The 15195-nt window shown below is 36.6% G+C and overlaps 1 protein-coding gene across 1 annotated transcript; it reads right to left on the bottom strand.

The window, feature by feature from the left end:
- Window positions 1–10358: 10358 nt before the first annotated feature.
- Window positions 10359–11761, bottom strand: LOC113343342 (myb-related protein 308-like). Its single transcript, XM_026587566.1, has 3 exons — window positions 11632–11761; window positions 11398–11527; window positions 10359–11322 (listed from the first exon to the last, which is right to left on the bottom strand). Exons 1-3 carry the CDS (start codon window positions 11759–11761, stop codon window positions 10359–10361), a joined length of 1224 nt encoding a protein of 407 aa, XP_026443351.1.
- Between the last annotated feature and the right edge of the window lie 3434 nt (window positions 11762–15195).

Below are 15195 nucleotides of genomic sequence, written 5' to 3'. Positions count from 1 at the left end.
TTAATGGTAAATCTTCCCTTTACGTATTAGTGTTAATAATCTTGATTAGTGATTAAATATTTTATTTAGTGATTAAAATAATTTTCAGAATTATAAAAGTTGTTTAGATAAAAAATTTGGGGAAAAAAAATCAAAGTTTTGGTTTGGTTAAGAAGGAGAGAAAGAGAAGGAGAAAGTGAGAAAATTCTAATTCTTGATTCAATGGAGGATGAGGAGGGTCATCATTCATCTAAAAAACCTAGGAAAATACATATCAAGTAGAACAATGATCCAGAAATGGCTGATTTCTTAGATTATGAGAATGATTTTACACAAACTCAAACACAAGCTCAAACTCAAACACAAACTCAAGATGATGATTTTTATGAGCCAAATCCAGATGATAAAGACATTGATGACGAACCCAATGCTTCTAATACACAGGTACACTTATATCCTATACTTAATCTCACTTCTATAGCTCTCAATTATCAAAAGTTAGGTTTTTTGAATCATGGTTCGGCGAAACAGGTTGAGGTTCGGCTCACATCTATGAGCCGAATCTACCAGCTTACTGAATCTGTTTACTGCATGCGCCGAACCTATAATTTCCAATTCCAACCCTTTTGCTAGACACTAGTTCGGCTTATATGAAAGTTTCATAGTAAGCCGAACAACATCCTGAATAGCCCGGAATAAAATCATTACTAATTCGGCTTATATATCCAAAATCGTATGTGTCGAACATAATTTTTTAATTTCTGGGTTGAAATATTGTTACTGGTTCGGCACATATGGAGAATATCGTATCAGCCGAAACCTCTTATGTTCAAGGTTCGGCACATAATATGATTATCGTCTGAGCCGAACATGAATTTGTTAATTTTTGGGTTAAAATATTGTTCGTGGTTCGGCACATATTGAGGATATCGTATAAGCCGAAACATGTAAATGTTTATAGTTCGGCAAATAATGTGATTATCGAATGCGCCGAACCTTGTTATTATATTTCCTTTCTAGTGTTTAACCTTGTGATATTCTTTGTAGATCGTGCTTGGACCCATGGAAAATCAACCTGATCCAGTAGACATAATTCACGAGGATACCAAGGATCACTTCCAAAATAATTTGGTATGTAAGAACCTTTTGTTTACCTTAATGTTGTCGGAATATTCCAAAGTTTTTCTTACTAATTACTTGTTTTGGAATGAACGTAGATATGGAAAACTAAATCAGAAGTTCTGGATTGGCTTGAGGAACACGCGATGAAGATAAATCGTGTACTAGTTAAAGGAAAACAAAGCCGATGGGATCAGTTTGAAATGATTTGTGAGCGTAGTGGAACCGGCGCTAGCAAGGTTAAAAAGGGTACTGTATACGTTGGGAAGACCGGGAGAAAGAATATGACGAAGACGAAGAAAAGAAATTGCCCTTTCAAGATCGTTTTCAACCTCAAGAATAAGTCCATGAACAAAGAAGATCAATATTGGATAATGAATAAAGATATGGATTGTCGTCATAACCACCCACGTCCCAAATACCTTCATGGACATGCGAAAGTAGCGTGACTCATACCCGACGAGATGCTAGAAGTGGATAAAATGACACGAGCACGTTTGCCACCTTCTAGGATTCTTAGCAAATTGAAGGCGGACAACAAGAATAACAAGTCGACTATGCAAACTATCTACAATGAAAGACAAAAGATTATGAGACTCAATTTGCAAGGTAGGATGGTGATGCAACAAGTAATGTGGTTAGAGGTAAAGAATAACTACGCTTGCCAAAAGAAGTTGGATGACTTCGGTCAAGTCACACACCTTTTCCTTGCCCACCCGGAATGCTCCCAATTGGCTCTATGCTTCCCACAAGTTATTATATTGGATTGCACGTACAAGACTAATAAATATGAGATGTCATTGATGAACATTGTGGGGCATACTTCGACAAAGGCACCGTTCACCATGGATTTTTGTTACATGAAAAACGAGAAGAAAGAGGGTTATGTTTGGGGGTTAGAACAATTGAAGTTAATCTTCCGGGAGGGTGCTCTTCCTAAAGTGTTCGTTTCCGATCAAGATTCATCGTTGATGTATGCTATTAAGAAGGTATTTCCGGATGCATTCAATTTTCTTTGTACGTTTCACATATGGTGCAATGTGAGGAAAAAATGCCAACTGATAATTCAACCACTTAAGTTGAAAGAATTAGAGAATATTGCTAAGCTACCGTTGGAGACACGAGTAAAGAAAAAGAAGGAATTCTTGAAAGCATATGAACATAATGAGATGTTGTGGGCTTCTTTCCAAGGTGAATGGGAAGCTTTTATATGGTCAATCACCGAGGATGTCTATGAAGAAAATTTTAAAATGCTTGTTAAGCATTGGAAGACCGCCTACCCCGATGTCATTACTTACTTGGTCAAAGATGTGTTGGAACCTAATAAAGAAAGGTTCGTGAGTTGTTTCACAAATCGGCACAAACACTTCGACAACCAAGCCACAAGTATGGTAGAGTCGGCTCATTATCGGTTGAAGAAGAACCTTTTTGGTTGTGTTAACACATTTGTCACGGTTTTTGATGCAATTGATGAATATTTCAAAAGTGATGTTGTAAGAATTAAAACCGCGTTCGAGCATTACCTTATGTTTAGACACAAGAATTATGGTACTAATTGGCTACGGGAATTAACTTATAGAGTCTCCCATCTATGCATCGACTTGTTGATGAAAGAAGTGGATTTGATTAAGACATTAGGCGCCAACTTGGAGGAAGAATGTGTTTGTACAATGAAGAAATCTATGGGACTTCCATGCCGCCACGACCTACTTCGGTACAAGGATGGTATCATACCATTTGAGGATATTGATCATTTTTGGAAACAATTAAGCTTCGATCCTCTCCCAACCGAAGACGATGAGGATGATCTAGAGATATGGGACACGACAAATGGGAAAAAATTAGCGGAGATGTATAGGAATATGTCCGGACCTCAAAAGAAATTCCTATGGGACAACATGATGCCGGTCATGTATCCTTTCACCCAAGAAAATATTTTGGAACCTGAGAAGAGTGACCCGAAAGGTAGGAAGAGTAAGAAAATGAATAATTTTCAAACTAGACAAGCCAACAAGGAACTATTGGCTAATAAAAGGAATCCATCCGGCGTTGAGTACCATGATGCAAGGTTTGAAAAGGCAAAGAAAGAAATTGAGAAGTTGATGAAGGAGGAAGAAGTCAAAGTTCCAAAAAAACGAGGTCGTCCGAGTATTCAAAAATCGGAAACAAGTAACAAAGAGGGTGAATGATAATGATTGTCCGTTACAAGCTAAGGATAGTAAAGAGGATGTCAAGGGAAAGGCTAAGATGTATCCTTCACAAACTAAGATAAAGGAGAAAAGGACCGTACATGAAATTGGTAGGATGAGAGGACCCAAAAGAGATAAGTCCGGTAAGTATATGAGGCCTATCAATTTTATATACGATAACTACTTGGAACATCTATCGCCAATAATTCATGAGCATATTATAGCAATGGACGACGTGCAAGGCGATGGAAATTGTGGTTATTCCGTCATGGCGGAACAACTTGGTCCTTTTATGGAAGGGAATAATCCGGTGCCCCCTAAAAATGAAGTGAACTATATTCGGCAACGATTGTTACAAACCCTACGTAAAAACAAAGAATTCTATAAGACAATGATGAGAACAGGTCCAAGAAAAGATGCAGGGGTGGCAGCGGACTACGTTGCATTTGAACGTCGTTTGCATGGGAATTTTATCATTACCGAAGAACATTGGATGGCGATGCCCATTTGTGGGTTTTTAATAGCGGAGCCATTCAATTGCGCCTTACATTGTTTCGTATGGGCGGGTAGTAGCTTTACTTACGCGCCTCCAACAAAACCTTGCAATGATGGTGTAAAGGATAAAAGACTTGTTCTTGGATTTGTTCAAAATTGTCATTTTATCGGCCTAAAACTTAAACCCGGTTGCCCATTACCACCCTTGATGAGTGTAGCCTTTTGGCCTAGATTGGAAACTAATTTTGCGATGGATTGGTGTGCAAATTATGCGACGGAAATGGATCTTTGGAAATCTTTGCATGTGCAGCCTCCAAGTGGACAAGTAATTACGTTTTCAAGTGATGAGGATGAAGATGTTAAGAAAGAGGTCAGTGAAGATGATGAGAATGAGGTCAGTGAAGATGATGAGAATGAGGTCGGTGAAGAGGATGAGATTCGTTTAGGATCTCCATAAAAATGTTTCATAAATTTATCCGTTTATTTTGTGTCTTTTGATTTTCGTGTAAGATGAGGATGATATTTTGACTAGAATTGTAGTTAAATGTACCCATCAAAACGAAATACTTGAATGATTTACTTTTTAGTTATGAAACGTGTCGTTTTCTGCAAACTGGAACCATGAACACAGGCGAAGGTTCGGCTTATCACATAACGAGTATTATAAGCCGAACCTGACAAAAAAAAACCCAGAGTTTTTTTTGTCAGGTTCGGCTTATAATAACAATTCACTGCAAGCCGAACCTGACAACAAAAAAATACCAGAGTTTTTTTTTCAGGTTCGGCTCATACCACAAAACAATTATAAGCCGATCCTATATATTCGGCTCACAAACGATACTTTCGAGTAAGCCGAATCTATGATTATGAACTCAAACATGTATTTGGCGCAACATATTATCATATAAATAAGACGATCCTATACACTTGTAAAATATATGGAATTTTAACAATGATATTCGGCGCAACCCTAATACTATCGAATAAGCCGAATCTAGACTTATGAATTGAAACATTTATTCGGCGCAAAATGGTGTCATACAAATAAGCCGATCCTACACATGAAGAATTCATGAATTTCAAACAACATTAATCGGCGCAAAAATAATACAACCATACAAGCCGATCCTAAGCACATGCAAAAATTCTGAAATTCAAACAACATTTATTCGGCACAAAACTAATACTACCATACAAGCCGATCCTACGCACATGAAAAATTTCTGAAATTCACAAAACATATTCGGCACAAAACTAACACCATCGAATAAGCCGATCCTAAATATAAGTCTCTGTGTCACTAAGTTCGACTCAAAACGAATTTCAGATTTATGCCGAGCCGTTCATATGCACTTTCAGGGTTCAGTTTCAAGAACAGCTCGGCGCACATCTAAGATTTGTTTTGCGCTGAACTATACACTGTCACCGCCGCAGAAACATGAATTTGACAAATTAAATCGACCAAACCAATCTAAAACATCAAATACGAGATAGGTTTGTAGAACTAACCTTCTTATTCTCATTTCCGGAGTTGGTTCTTCTTCAATCTCTTCTTCCGGTTGATTTTGTGGTTGATTTTTAGTTTGTTCTTCACTCTCTAAATCTTCTTATTCTTTAATAGGTTGTTCAGTCGATCGATTTGAACGAGATACTGGCTTACGACGACCCATTATATAGATGAGTTTAATCGTCGACTAAATTTTCACGAATCGACGATTAAATTTCTACGATGATACGATGAAAAAAAAGGAAGAAGAAGAAGAAGGGTTCGGCTATTGTGGAGGAGGGAGAAGAAGGGATTAGAGATATGAAACTGATTTTGGTAATGAAACTGATTTTAGCTTTATTGATTATAGGTTTTTTTATTAGGGTTAGGGATAGATTAGTAATTTAAAGGATTTAAGGGCATATAGGTAATTGAACCACCCCAAAGGATACCCCTTATAAAGTCACCTAAGTTAGGACTAGTGCTTTGTATGCCTAGGAAGATTTTGGTATGCCCAAAATCAGAGTTCTTTTTAGTAGTCCCCAAAAAATGGTTCTTTAACTAAGGGGAAGTAACCAAATTCTGGGGTGCAAGTTTGATGAAATGGGCTTAAGACCCAACTTGTTATAATATCTGGGCTTTGGAGCCAGTTGGGCAGGGTGTCAACTGCACTCCCTTGCTAATACACTGGCTCCTCCCCTGGTCGCAGCCATCGTTGCGTGCGCATTTCGTCTCCTGTCCATAGAGCGTTTAACACCAATGCCACACAAATGGTCATGGCTGTTAAGTCATGGCAACCTAAATTTCACTGCCTAAGATTCCCTAGAATCTTATAAACAAATATCAGAAGCGGGAAAAAAAAGAAAGTTGTGCCAGATCCATTTTATGCTGCACACAAGAACCTTGTCAAAAACAAAAATTAGACCATAGAACTATATATATGCAACCAAAATCACATGTTTTCCAATATCAAAACCTGTCCGCCGTTTCACAGTATCTCATGAGCCGTACAGGTTGATTTAGTTTCCGTAAATGTCCTTCATTTAACACCGAATAGATTTTACAATTGCAGTCCAACCATGCACATACAAAAAAAATTATACACCATCATGATTCCAATGACATATAGCTAGAGGTGACTTGGGTAACAACCATGACTGAAACCAAGGCTCTCCTGACCCATAGCTGCAAGTGCAGTAGAAAGTTGTTCTCTCGATGTATCAGATCACACAACACTGCTTATACTGCATCTAAATTTTGTTTTCCATCTCCACTCTCGCAGAAGAGAGTGTTTTCTCATCCTTTGTTCTGAACTCACCTACAACAAAACAATGACCGAAGTTATTAACTTGTTGATTTTTAAAAGATTCCAATGCAGCTTTGAGTAGAGGTTGTCAAGGGAAGAGTACAGAAGCTCAGCAACCCTGAGTCTCTGGACTGTCCCATGACGAAGGTCAGATGTGGTAAGACAGAGATCAGCGTAAAAGTTAGTATCCTTTCTTGTCATAATTATATTCGTGGCAGTGAGCTGGAGATTTATGGTATAGTGGAGAGTTGAAAAATCACATATTCCAAAATAGCTAAAATTGCCAGTACGACACTTAAAAGCTGAAGTTAAGTGTTTACACTTAGAGACTTGAAAACTCATGTATCCTATATTAGACTCTTATGTTCCAGACAATGACATTGAAAACTTAATGGGGATGTGCTGAATATCCCAAGCGCATAAACGACTACAATCCATTCTTTTAAAGCATGACCATATGAAAAACGATGTTATTGCCTACCTGGAGATTAGCTTATGTTGTCTCCACCACCTTCTTAGCGAAGTCCTCATTTTCCAAGTTTATCAAACCCACCTATAAGTAGGCAAACGAAAACAAAACATTCATCAATAACTACACAAAAATAATTAGATGACCGCTCACGGTGGGGTGAGGCGGGGCGGGGGGGAACACTGTAATTTTTGTGAGAAGCAACAACGAGGAAGCTCTAACCACATCAATTAATTTGTTAGAGATGCCTTTTCTGTTTGAGATGAACAAAGTCTATATTACTGAAATTTAATATCACAATCGTGGTATAACAGCAAACAACAAAATAAAATCAGATAAAGCAATGTTACCTTGTTCTTTCCTGCGAAGGAAGTTAACTTCAATGACATTCTGAGAGACTATCACCAATGACTTAAGCAATGAAAAAGAGGTTTGTGCAGATAAGAACAAACGTGTTTAGAACTCCCCTTAAAGCACAAGGAACGAAAACATTGCAATCATATACGAGTAACTCCTCCGAATCCATGACATCTCCTCCACCAGAGCTCTTTAGAGTGCCAGTTTCTTCTTTATGTTTGAGCAATGATGGGATATCAATACTGTTCGAATTCTTAATGGCTCCAGTTATATCACTTACTGCCCCTTTCATGCATGAGTTTTTCTGCTCCAGTTATCAATGAAACCCAAGACGCTCTAGTTTAGATTTAGAAAGGTCTCTTGGGGTGCAACCAATTCCACCCTTTGCTCCACCATTACGGATATCGTCTATGATGTCTTCCATGTCATCATCGTGGTCAACCTTGAAGCGAAAACAATACACGATTTGTTACCAGATATGAAAAAAGCATATTAATATTAAAAATTCAAAGTGACGTCAATTATATGGGTGAAATCAATGAACATTTCTATCTCCCATCATAATAGACAGATGAGAAAAGTTGCAGTTACAGTGGAAAGTTGAAATTATACAAAGATGTATACAACAACAATTACTTTCTAATACCATGTCAAGAGTAGCACTAACTGTACTTTAATTTTATTTGTTTTGTTCAAATCAGTAGAACACAATAGGTACTTAAGAACTGGTAAATCACAATGAGAAAAATCTAAGATGCACAATTTACGTAAGCGACAAAATACAAGGATATTCAAGAATTGCTGCAGCTTTAATGGAAATCGTTCTAAGATGTTGGCAATAGCAACCCAGAACTAGTATTAGGTTCACTCAACTGAAATATCCTTGAAATCACTAGAACACTCTAAGTTCTGAAGAACCATTAAAACCCAAGGACTCGTTAAGAAATATAATAAACGTAGACCACAAAACATAGACACTTCCCCAGACATTTGTCACATCCTGGGGTACAAGTATGGTTCCTCAATAGCATCAAACCAATGTATCAATTTTACAATAAATGAATATTTTGTTCCGAACATTGAAAACTGACTCCAAAGAACTGTTAAAATTTCAAAGATTCATTAAAATGCACCTGAACGACACTCTTAATCTCAAGATCCACCGGTTAGTATCACCGTAAAAAACTCTAGGTTAGTATCCATTCTTGTCATAATTATATTCTTGGCAGTGTGGCAGTTACTAGCTGGAGATTTATGGTAATAGTGGAGAGTAGAAAAGCCACATATTCCAAAATAGCTAAAATTGCCAGTACGACACTTCACAGCTGAAGTTAAGTGTTTACACTGAGAGAGTTGAAAACTCATGTATCCTATATTACTGGAACATAAGAGTCTAATATAACATTATGTTCCAGATAATAACATTGATGGGGATGTGATGAATATCCCAAGCACGTAAACGACTACAATCCATTCTTTTAAAGCATGACCATATGAAAAATCGATGTTAACTGTTGGCTACCTGGAGATTAGCTTATGTTGTCTCCACTACCTTCTTACCAAAGTCCTCATTTTCCAAGTTTATTTAACCCACTAGGTAGACAAACCAAAACAAAACATTCATCAATAACTACACAAAAATACTTAACTGCTCCACCTGTTCTTTGCCGAACACGGTTCCATTGTCGTTCATAAAGAATGTGAGAATCATTCATAATTTTGCTGATAATGTTAAAACACGAATGAATTTCTACTGGAAGTTAGTTATCTTAATCAAATTGATTCGTGAATTAATCAATCAATTTTCCAAGCATACTACTTATAAAAGAGCTATAAACCAACGTCAATATTAATAAAATAAAAATATCCTAATCGAGAAAAAGAACTACTCCCTCCGTCCCTATGATATAGGCGGAGAAGTAGTATTCTCTTAGAATAAGAAAATTTCTAGTATTCATAAATTTTCTACTTTCCTAATTTATTCTTACCTTGTTCCAATACAAATATTATTTCATGTACTATCTCTATCTCACATGTAAAACACTTTTATATAATATCCATGTATCATTAACAGGGGTGTAGGTGGAAAAAAAAGCTTTGGAACTAGAACTCCGCATATCTAATGAGACTACAAAAATTTTAAACTCGCCTGTATAATAGGACGGAGGGAGTAATTTTGGATTTTAATTTTGTTTCCCTTTCGGGGAAGGTTTAATTTTGAACACATAAAGTAACAATCAGGATTCAGAGTCATATACCTGATCGAAGAAGATCAGAATCCAACTAATTTATCATCAATCTCTGAGCCACCATCTTCATCAAAGGCGTTAAAACTTGTTGGGAAATCGACACTAACATCTTCTAGGATTGAGACGAAGATCGATCTAGAGAAATCATCTAATTAATTTGAGTTCAAGGGTTGTCTCGGAAAAATATGTCAATCGAGGATCAGATTTTCCTCTTCGGTGTGAGACAGATAGAGTTGAGGTCAATTTAACGAAATTCAGACAATCCAACCGCGAGTACTTGAAAAGCAGTTACGCCAACGAAAAATACGAAAAATCGTGCATACCCCGAAAATGGATATCGTTTTTTGCGTCTTTTTATTTAATTAATGATGTTGCGGAGAGGATGTATCGGCAATTTTTCAAGGCGGATTTGGCAAACTAGGGGATAACTTAAAAGTTAATGTTATGCCTGTAAGTAACTGCATGTTGTTGTACTGTCCAAAAGGAATAAAATTGTAACAGCAAAAAAGAAAAAACTGAAACATAACACTGAAGACAAAGAAACAGAGAAACCTGTCACAGTTTCTAGCTACTGTGTGTTTGTTGCAAATAGAAAGATAGCAAGAAACAGTAACAGATAAACAGGAGAGAGAGAGAGAGAGAGAGAGAGAGAGAGAGAGAGAGAGAGAGAGAGAGAGAGAGAGAGAGAGAAATTGTCCTTATTCCTAGCTTAATTCTGCAATGCATGATACGAATATATGCCACAAGACATAATTGTAGAGTCTATGAACTCAAAATCAAAATTTGAGAAGTTAGTATTATTAAGTGATGATAATGAATTAATCTGATCCCTTTTGTCGGTGTCGCCTGCGCTAATATCCTTTACGGTTACTTCATCGGATTCGTCGAATTCGAACGGATTTTCCACAAGCGTTAACACGTTAACATTCTCTTGCTCTTGTCGTTGTTTTTGATAATTTTGTTTATATCGTTCTTCACAATCCGATAGCTGTTGTGTTGGCTGCAATGCTACTGCTGCTTCCTCAAAGGATTCACCCTTACCGCCACTAGCCCACATGCAATGCTCTTCCGAAGATGAAAACTGTTCAAACCCATTATCCGACGATGGATACACCAACGAAGAATATGAAATGGGTTTATGACCAATATTACCAGTATCCATTAATGAAACGCAACTCTCTAAATTGGTAGAACCATTAACAGAAAGATGATTAATGTTACTATTAGTAAGGTTATTATTTTGGCAATAGTTCAAGTTGGTTGAAGGGATGGAAACAAGATCATATAGAGGGCGATCAGGACGAGGTTGTTGTACGGGTGAAGCCGGCGTTACATTAAAAGTGGCAGGTATTTCTCGAGTGTTCTTCATCATATCCATTGATGGGTAGTCTCTGGACATCACCATTATTTTCTGTGGTGAATTTAACTGATGATGATATTGATGAGAATGAGAAATTGAGGAAGTAGGTTGCTGTAAATATATGTGATGGTTAATGATATTGTTGCATGCACTGTTGTAAGAAGAAGAGGAACCAGAAGTAGAAGAAGAGCTAAGATTGTGAGTTTTTGGATCTATTCCTTGAGCCATTAGTTTTTTCTTAATGCATGAATTCCAGAAATTTTTCACTTCATTGTCTGTTCTTCCTGGTAGATGTTTCGCTATTTGAGCCCATCTGTTAATTCAAAAGTAAACATTATGACTTTGATTGTTTTATATATTCTTGTAAAGTTTTTAGATTTATGAATACCTGTTTCCCAGAATTCTATGAACATCAATGATGATTCTTTCTTCTTGAGCTGAAAATGAACCTCTTTTTAGGTCTGGTCTCAAGTAATTAATCCATCTTAATCTACAACTCTTTCCACACCTCTCAAGCCCTGTAAGGATTAGGATTATGTCAAAAATTATGAACAAGACTAAATTAAGAAGGAAGTTGTACAAGTTATGTAAAATTCCTAAAAAACGAAATCATAATAATAACCTGCAAGTTTGGGAACAGAACTCCAGCAACCATGACCATGAGTAGCTATGCATCTGATGAGTTTCTCATCTTCTTCAGGGGACCAAAGACCTCTTTTAACTTTCTGTTTACTGCAGCAGTGGTGTCCCATCTGCTGCATGTCGTCTCTTTCTTTCTCTCTCTATAATGAAAATGCAAGCACAATAACAAGTCTAGAAGATACCACCCTCTTCCTTTATATATATGTGTATGATGTATGATCAATAAAACCAACAAAATAACAAATTGTTCTTACTTCTATTTTGTTTACTTTGGTGACTGAAAAAATTGTTTGAAACATAGAGGTTTTTGTCTTAACATGTATAGTTACCCGTAAACTTCCATTATTCAATTATGTGGTGCAGTATATTTTTAGTTAATACAAAGTAGAGGTTAACAAAAACAAAATCCATGGTTGAAAAATACTATTCAGACTTAAAAGAATCCAAAAATTGACGTGAATGATCTTCAGGATGTCTAATATATCTGGTAAACATTTCTAAACCCAAGTCATTTTCGTTAAAGAGATGCATAGAAAACTTCGTAATATATTACAACTCTGGTATATTATGATCATGCATCAAAATTAAATTTTAATTATCAAGTAACCTAAAATTCCAAGCATCGTATTAATCGCTAATAAAAATTATATAGTTAATAATTCAATAAACAATGATACTTATCGCGTTTCGGCAATCGTTTTTCTTTTGATATCTATGGCGGAATAGAATGCTTTATAATTGTTGGAACAATTCTTGAATTATGCCCGCAAAAAATACAAACACAAAACAAATATTATGGTTGAATCGCAGACTAGGTCGCTCTCTTTAAAAGGTTTCGCGGCTCTGCCCAAGATTGTGCAAGCAGTTCATCGTTATCGCGTCATGGATAAAACAGCCGAGTTCATTCTCTTACACAACCACTCTTGATGTGAGAGGATGTGAAACTTCTGCACCTTCATTCTTGCTCAGAATTACTCTTATAAAAAAAATGATGAAAGTTTTCTTTCACCAGAACTCTTTTTCCGTTAAAAACCAAAATATAAAGAAAACTCAACTCTCTTTTGTTTTTTCCAACAAATAAAATAGGATTTTATATTAAAAGCTTTTGACACATATCTAATCAAATGTTATTATGGTATAATTAACACCATTGATTCCAGAATATGAAACTCTGAGTAATTATGGTGTAGTTAATACCACTAAAACCATAAATATGAAACGATCAAAATAATTATAACAAAAACTAATTTCTTTTAAAAAAAACTTAATTGCTATTAAACACATTTTAAATTTGAGTAAATTTATGTTTTAAAACAAGCAATTGTTAACCTATGCATCCATGCATACACCATTTATTTAAGTGGAAATTTTTGAGGAACCCAAATTTGATTCCTCTCTGTTCCATAAACCCATCATTAAGATGGTATATATGTATAGCCCAAAATAATAAGATCTACGGTTAAAAATAGTTCTTTTAATCTAGATTTAAGTTTTTACACTTTCAGATGGACTAAATCAACCTTAACTAATTATACATTATTAACAAAATTTTTTTTTTAAGAAAACCCGTTGACAACGGCAAATCAGTAATGGGTGTTTTCTGTGGGGCTTTTATACCCAAAATAACATTTTTTTTTGAAACCAAACTAATTTTATTAAAATTAAGCAATATTGAGTACATGTTGGAATGTCATTCCAAGTTGATCGTTAAGAAATTGAGGGTGCATATCAGTCCAAATGTGTGTTGTTGATGCGTGTCCGAGGGATTGCGTCTTGTCAGTTGCGATGTTTGCCAAAGCATCGAAAACTTGGTTTGCTTCTTTGTAGACATGAAATATCTCTCAATTTGGTATTTGATGCAATAAAAACTTGATTTTGTGGATGAGAGGTTGGATGTGCCATGGTGGAGAAGTGTTGGTGGTGAGGTAGCATACAAGAGTCAACGAGTCAGATTCGATAATTAGAGATGTGGTATTCATAATGCAAGCTTGTTCCATCCCAATTACCATTCCTCTCGTCTCATCCATAATCGTTGAACTAAATCCAAGTGGTTCTATTATCGCGCAAAACACTTTGCTATTTTCATTTCGAAGCACCGCCTCCTGCTCCAGCAAAGCCTGGGTTACCTCTTGAAGCTCCGTCATAGTATAGCTTAGTGGTACCTGTAGGAGGATGGTTCCAACCTACTGAAGCATAATAGTGCATGGTTCCGGTGTTGTTGTTGTGATTTGATGGGTCAAGCCTCGGGGGTAAAGGTGGGTGATGGTGTTGAGCCCATTGGAATTCAGTGGCTCCTTTAGAAATTAAATGCATGGTGATGTTTGGTGGTTCATAGATGTGTTGGAAGCATAATTTTTTTTTTTTTGTGATTCCATATGTGCCATAAGGTATAACACAGGTGAGTTATCAAATCTGGCGGAAGTTTGGGTTGTGGGTGAATAGAGTGTAACAGATTCTGAACATTGGTCAGAGGGGTAATGGTCAGAGGATTGTTAGGATATTTTTGGTGCAGTGAATTCCCAACTTGTTCCCACACTAAAATGGTTTCAGGGCACAAGAATAACAAGTGGGATATATAATGTTTCTGGAGACTCATCGTAGCAAGGACAAATGTGGGTATTTATGATTTGTCTATGATGAAGCAATTCTTTAGTAGGTAACCCATTGTTTAGGGTTTTCCATATAAAAATTTGGATTTTTGGAGTGCAAGGAATATACCATATGAAGTGATGTGAGTTGGTGTTCTGGGTTGGATTGATTTTTTGATGGAATAGTCTATAAGCAGATTTAGCAGAGTACCTTCCATTTTTTGTAGGGTACCAGATGAGTTTTTCAGGAGTTGGGTTTGAGGGTAGAGGTACAAACATGATTTTTAATGGGGTATCCATATCAGTGATGGTCTGGATGAGTTGGATGTTCCATGTGTTTGTTGTTGGGTTGATTAGTTGGGAGACAGTTTGCAGGTTTTGAGAAGAAGTGTTGGGTAAAGAATTTACTCATGGGATTCATTGTTGAGACCATATGTTTGTCTGCTCTCCAGAGTTTATTTGGTGAAACAATCCCAAGTTGAAAAAAGACAGCAAGTTATTGACATCTCTCCATAGAGGATTAGGGTTAGAGCAAGTAACAAAAACAGGATGTAAAAGGGAAGAGTTTGAGAAATACTTACCTGTGCTGGTGGAGGACCATAAAGAGTTTGGTTGCTCATGAATGGCCCAAAGCCTTTTGAGAATTAGAGCCTTGTTCATTGTTTCGCTAGTTCTAATGCCTAGGACTACTGTTGATTTGTTATTGCATGCTCTCTTCCAATTTATGGGATGCAATTTCCTTGTATTTCCCAAGTGTCCCCAAAAAAGTTCATTTTCCTTGTGATAGACGTGATGAGGCAGAAGTGCGGTGTGCATAACATGGTTAGAAGTTGGTGTAAGGGAGGTGTTGATTAGTAAAAGTTTTTCATCCTGGTTTAGACGAGATAACATGCTATATGTGTGGGATCGAAATATGATGAGTCAAATGTCGTGGAGAGAGTAACCAGTAAGATGAG

This window comes from Papaver somniferum, unplaced genomic scaffold, assembly GCF_003573695.1.
Source record: "Papaver somniferum cultivar HN1 unplaced genomic scaffold, ASM357369v1 unplaced-scaffold_57, whole genome shotgun sequence".
NCBI classification, from domain to species: Eukaryota; Viridiplantae; Streptophyta; class Magnoliopsida; order Ranunculales; family Papaveraceae; genus Papaver; species Papaver somniferum.
This window is presented reverse-complemented; position numbering and strand designations above follow the sequence as displayed.

Excerpts from the sequence above, each read along its gene's own strand:
- LOC113343342 (XM_026587566.1), bottom strand. The coding sequence starts at position 11,761 with ATGGGACACCACTGCTGCAGTAAACAGAAAGTTAAAAGAGGTCTTTGG. Across the intron at positions 11,528-11,631 it reads TTCTGTTCCCAAACTTGCAG|GGCTTGAGAGGTGTGGAAAG; the intron begins GTTATTATTATG and ends TAATCCTTACAG. Across the intron at positions 11,323-11,397 it reads CATAGAATTCTGGGAAACAG|ATGGGCTCAAATAGCGAAAC; the intron begins GTATTCATAAAT and ends TTGAATTAACAG.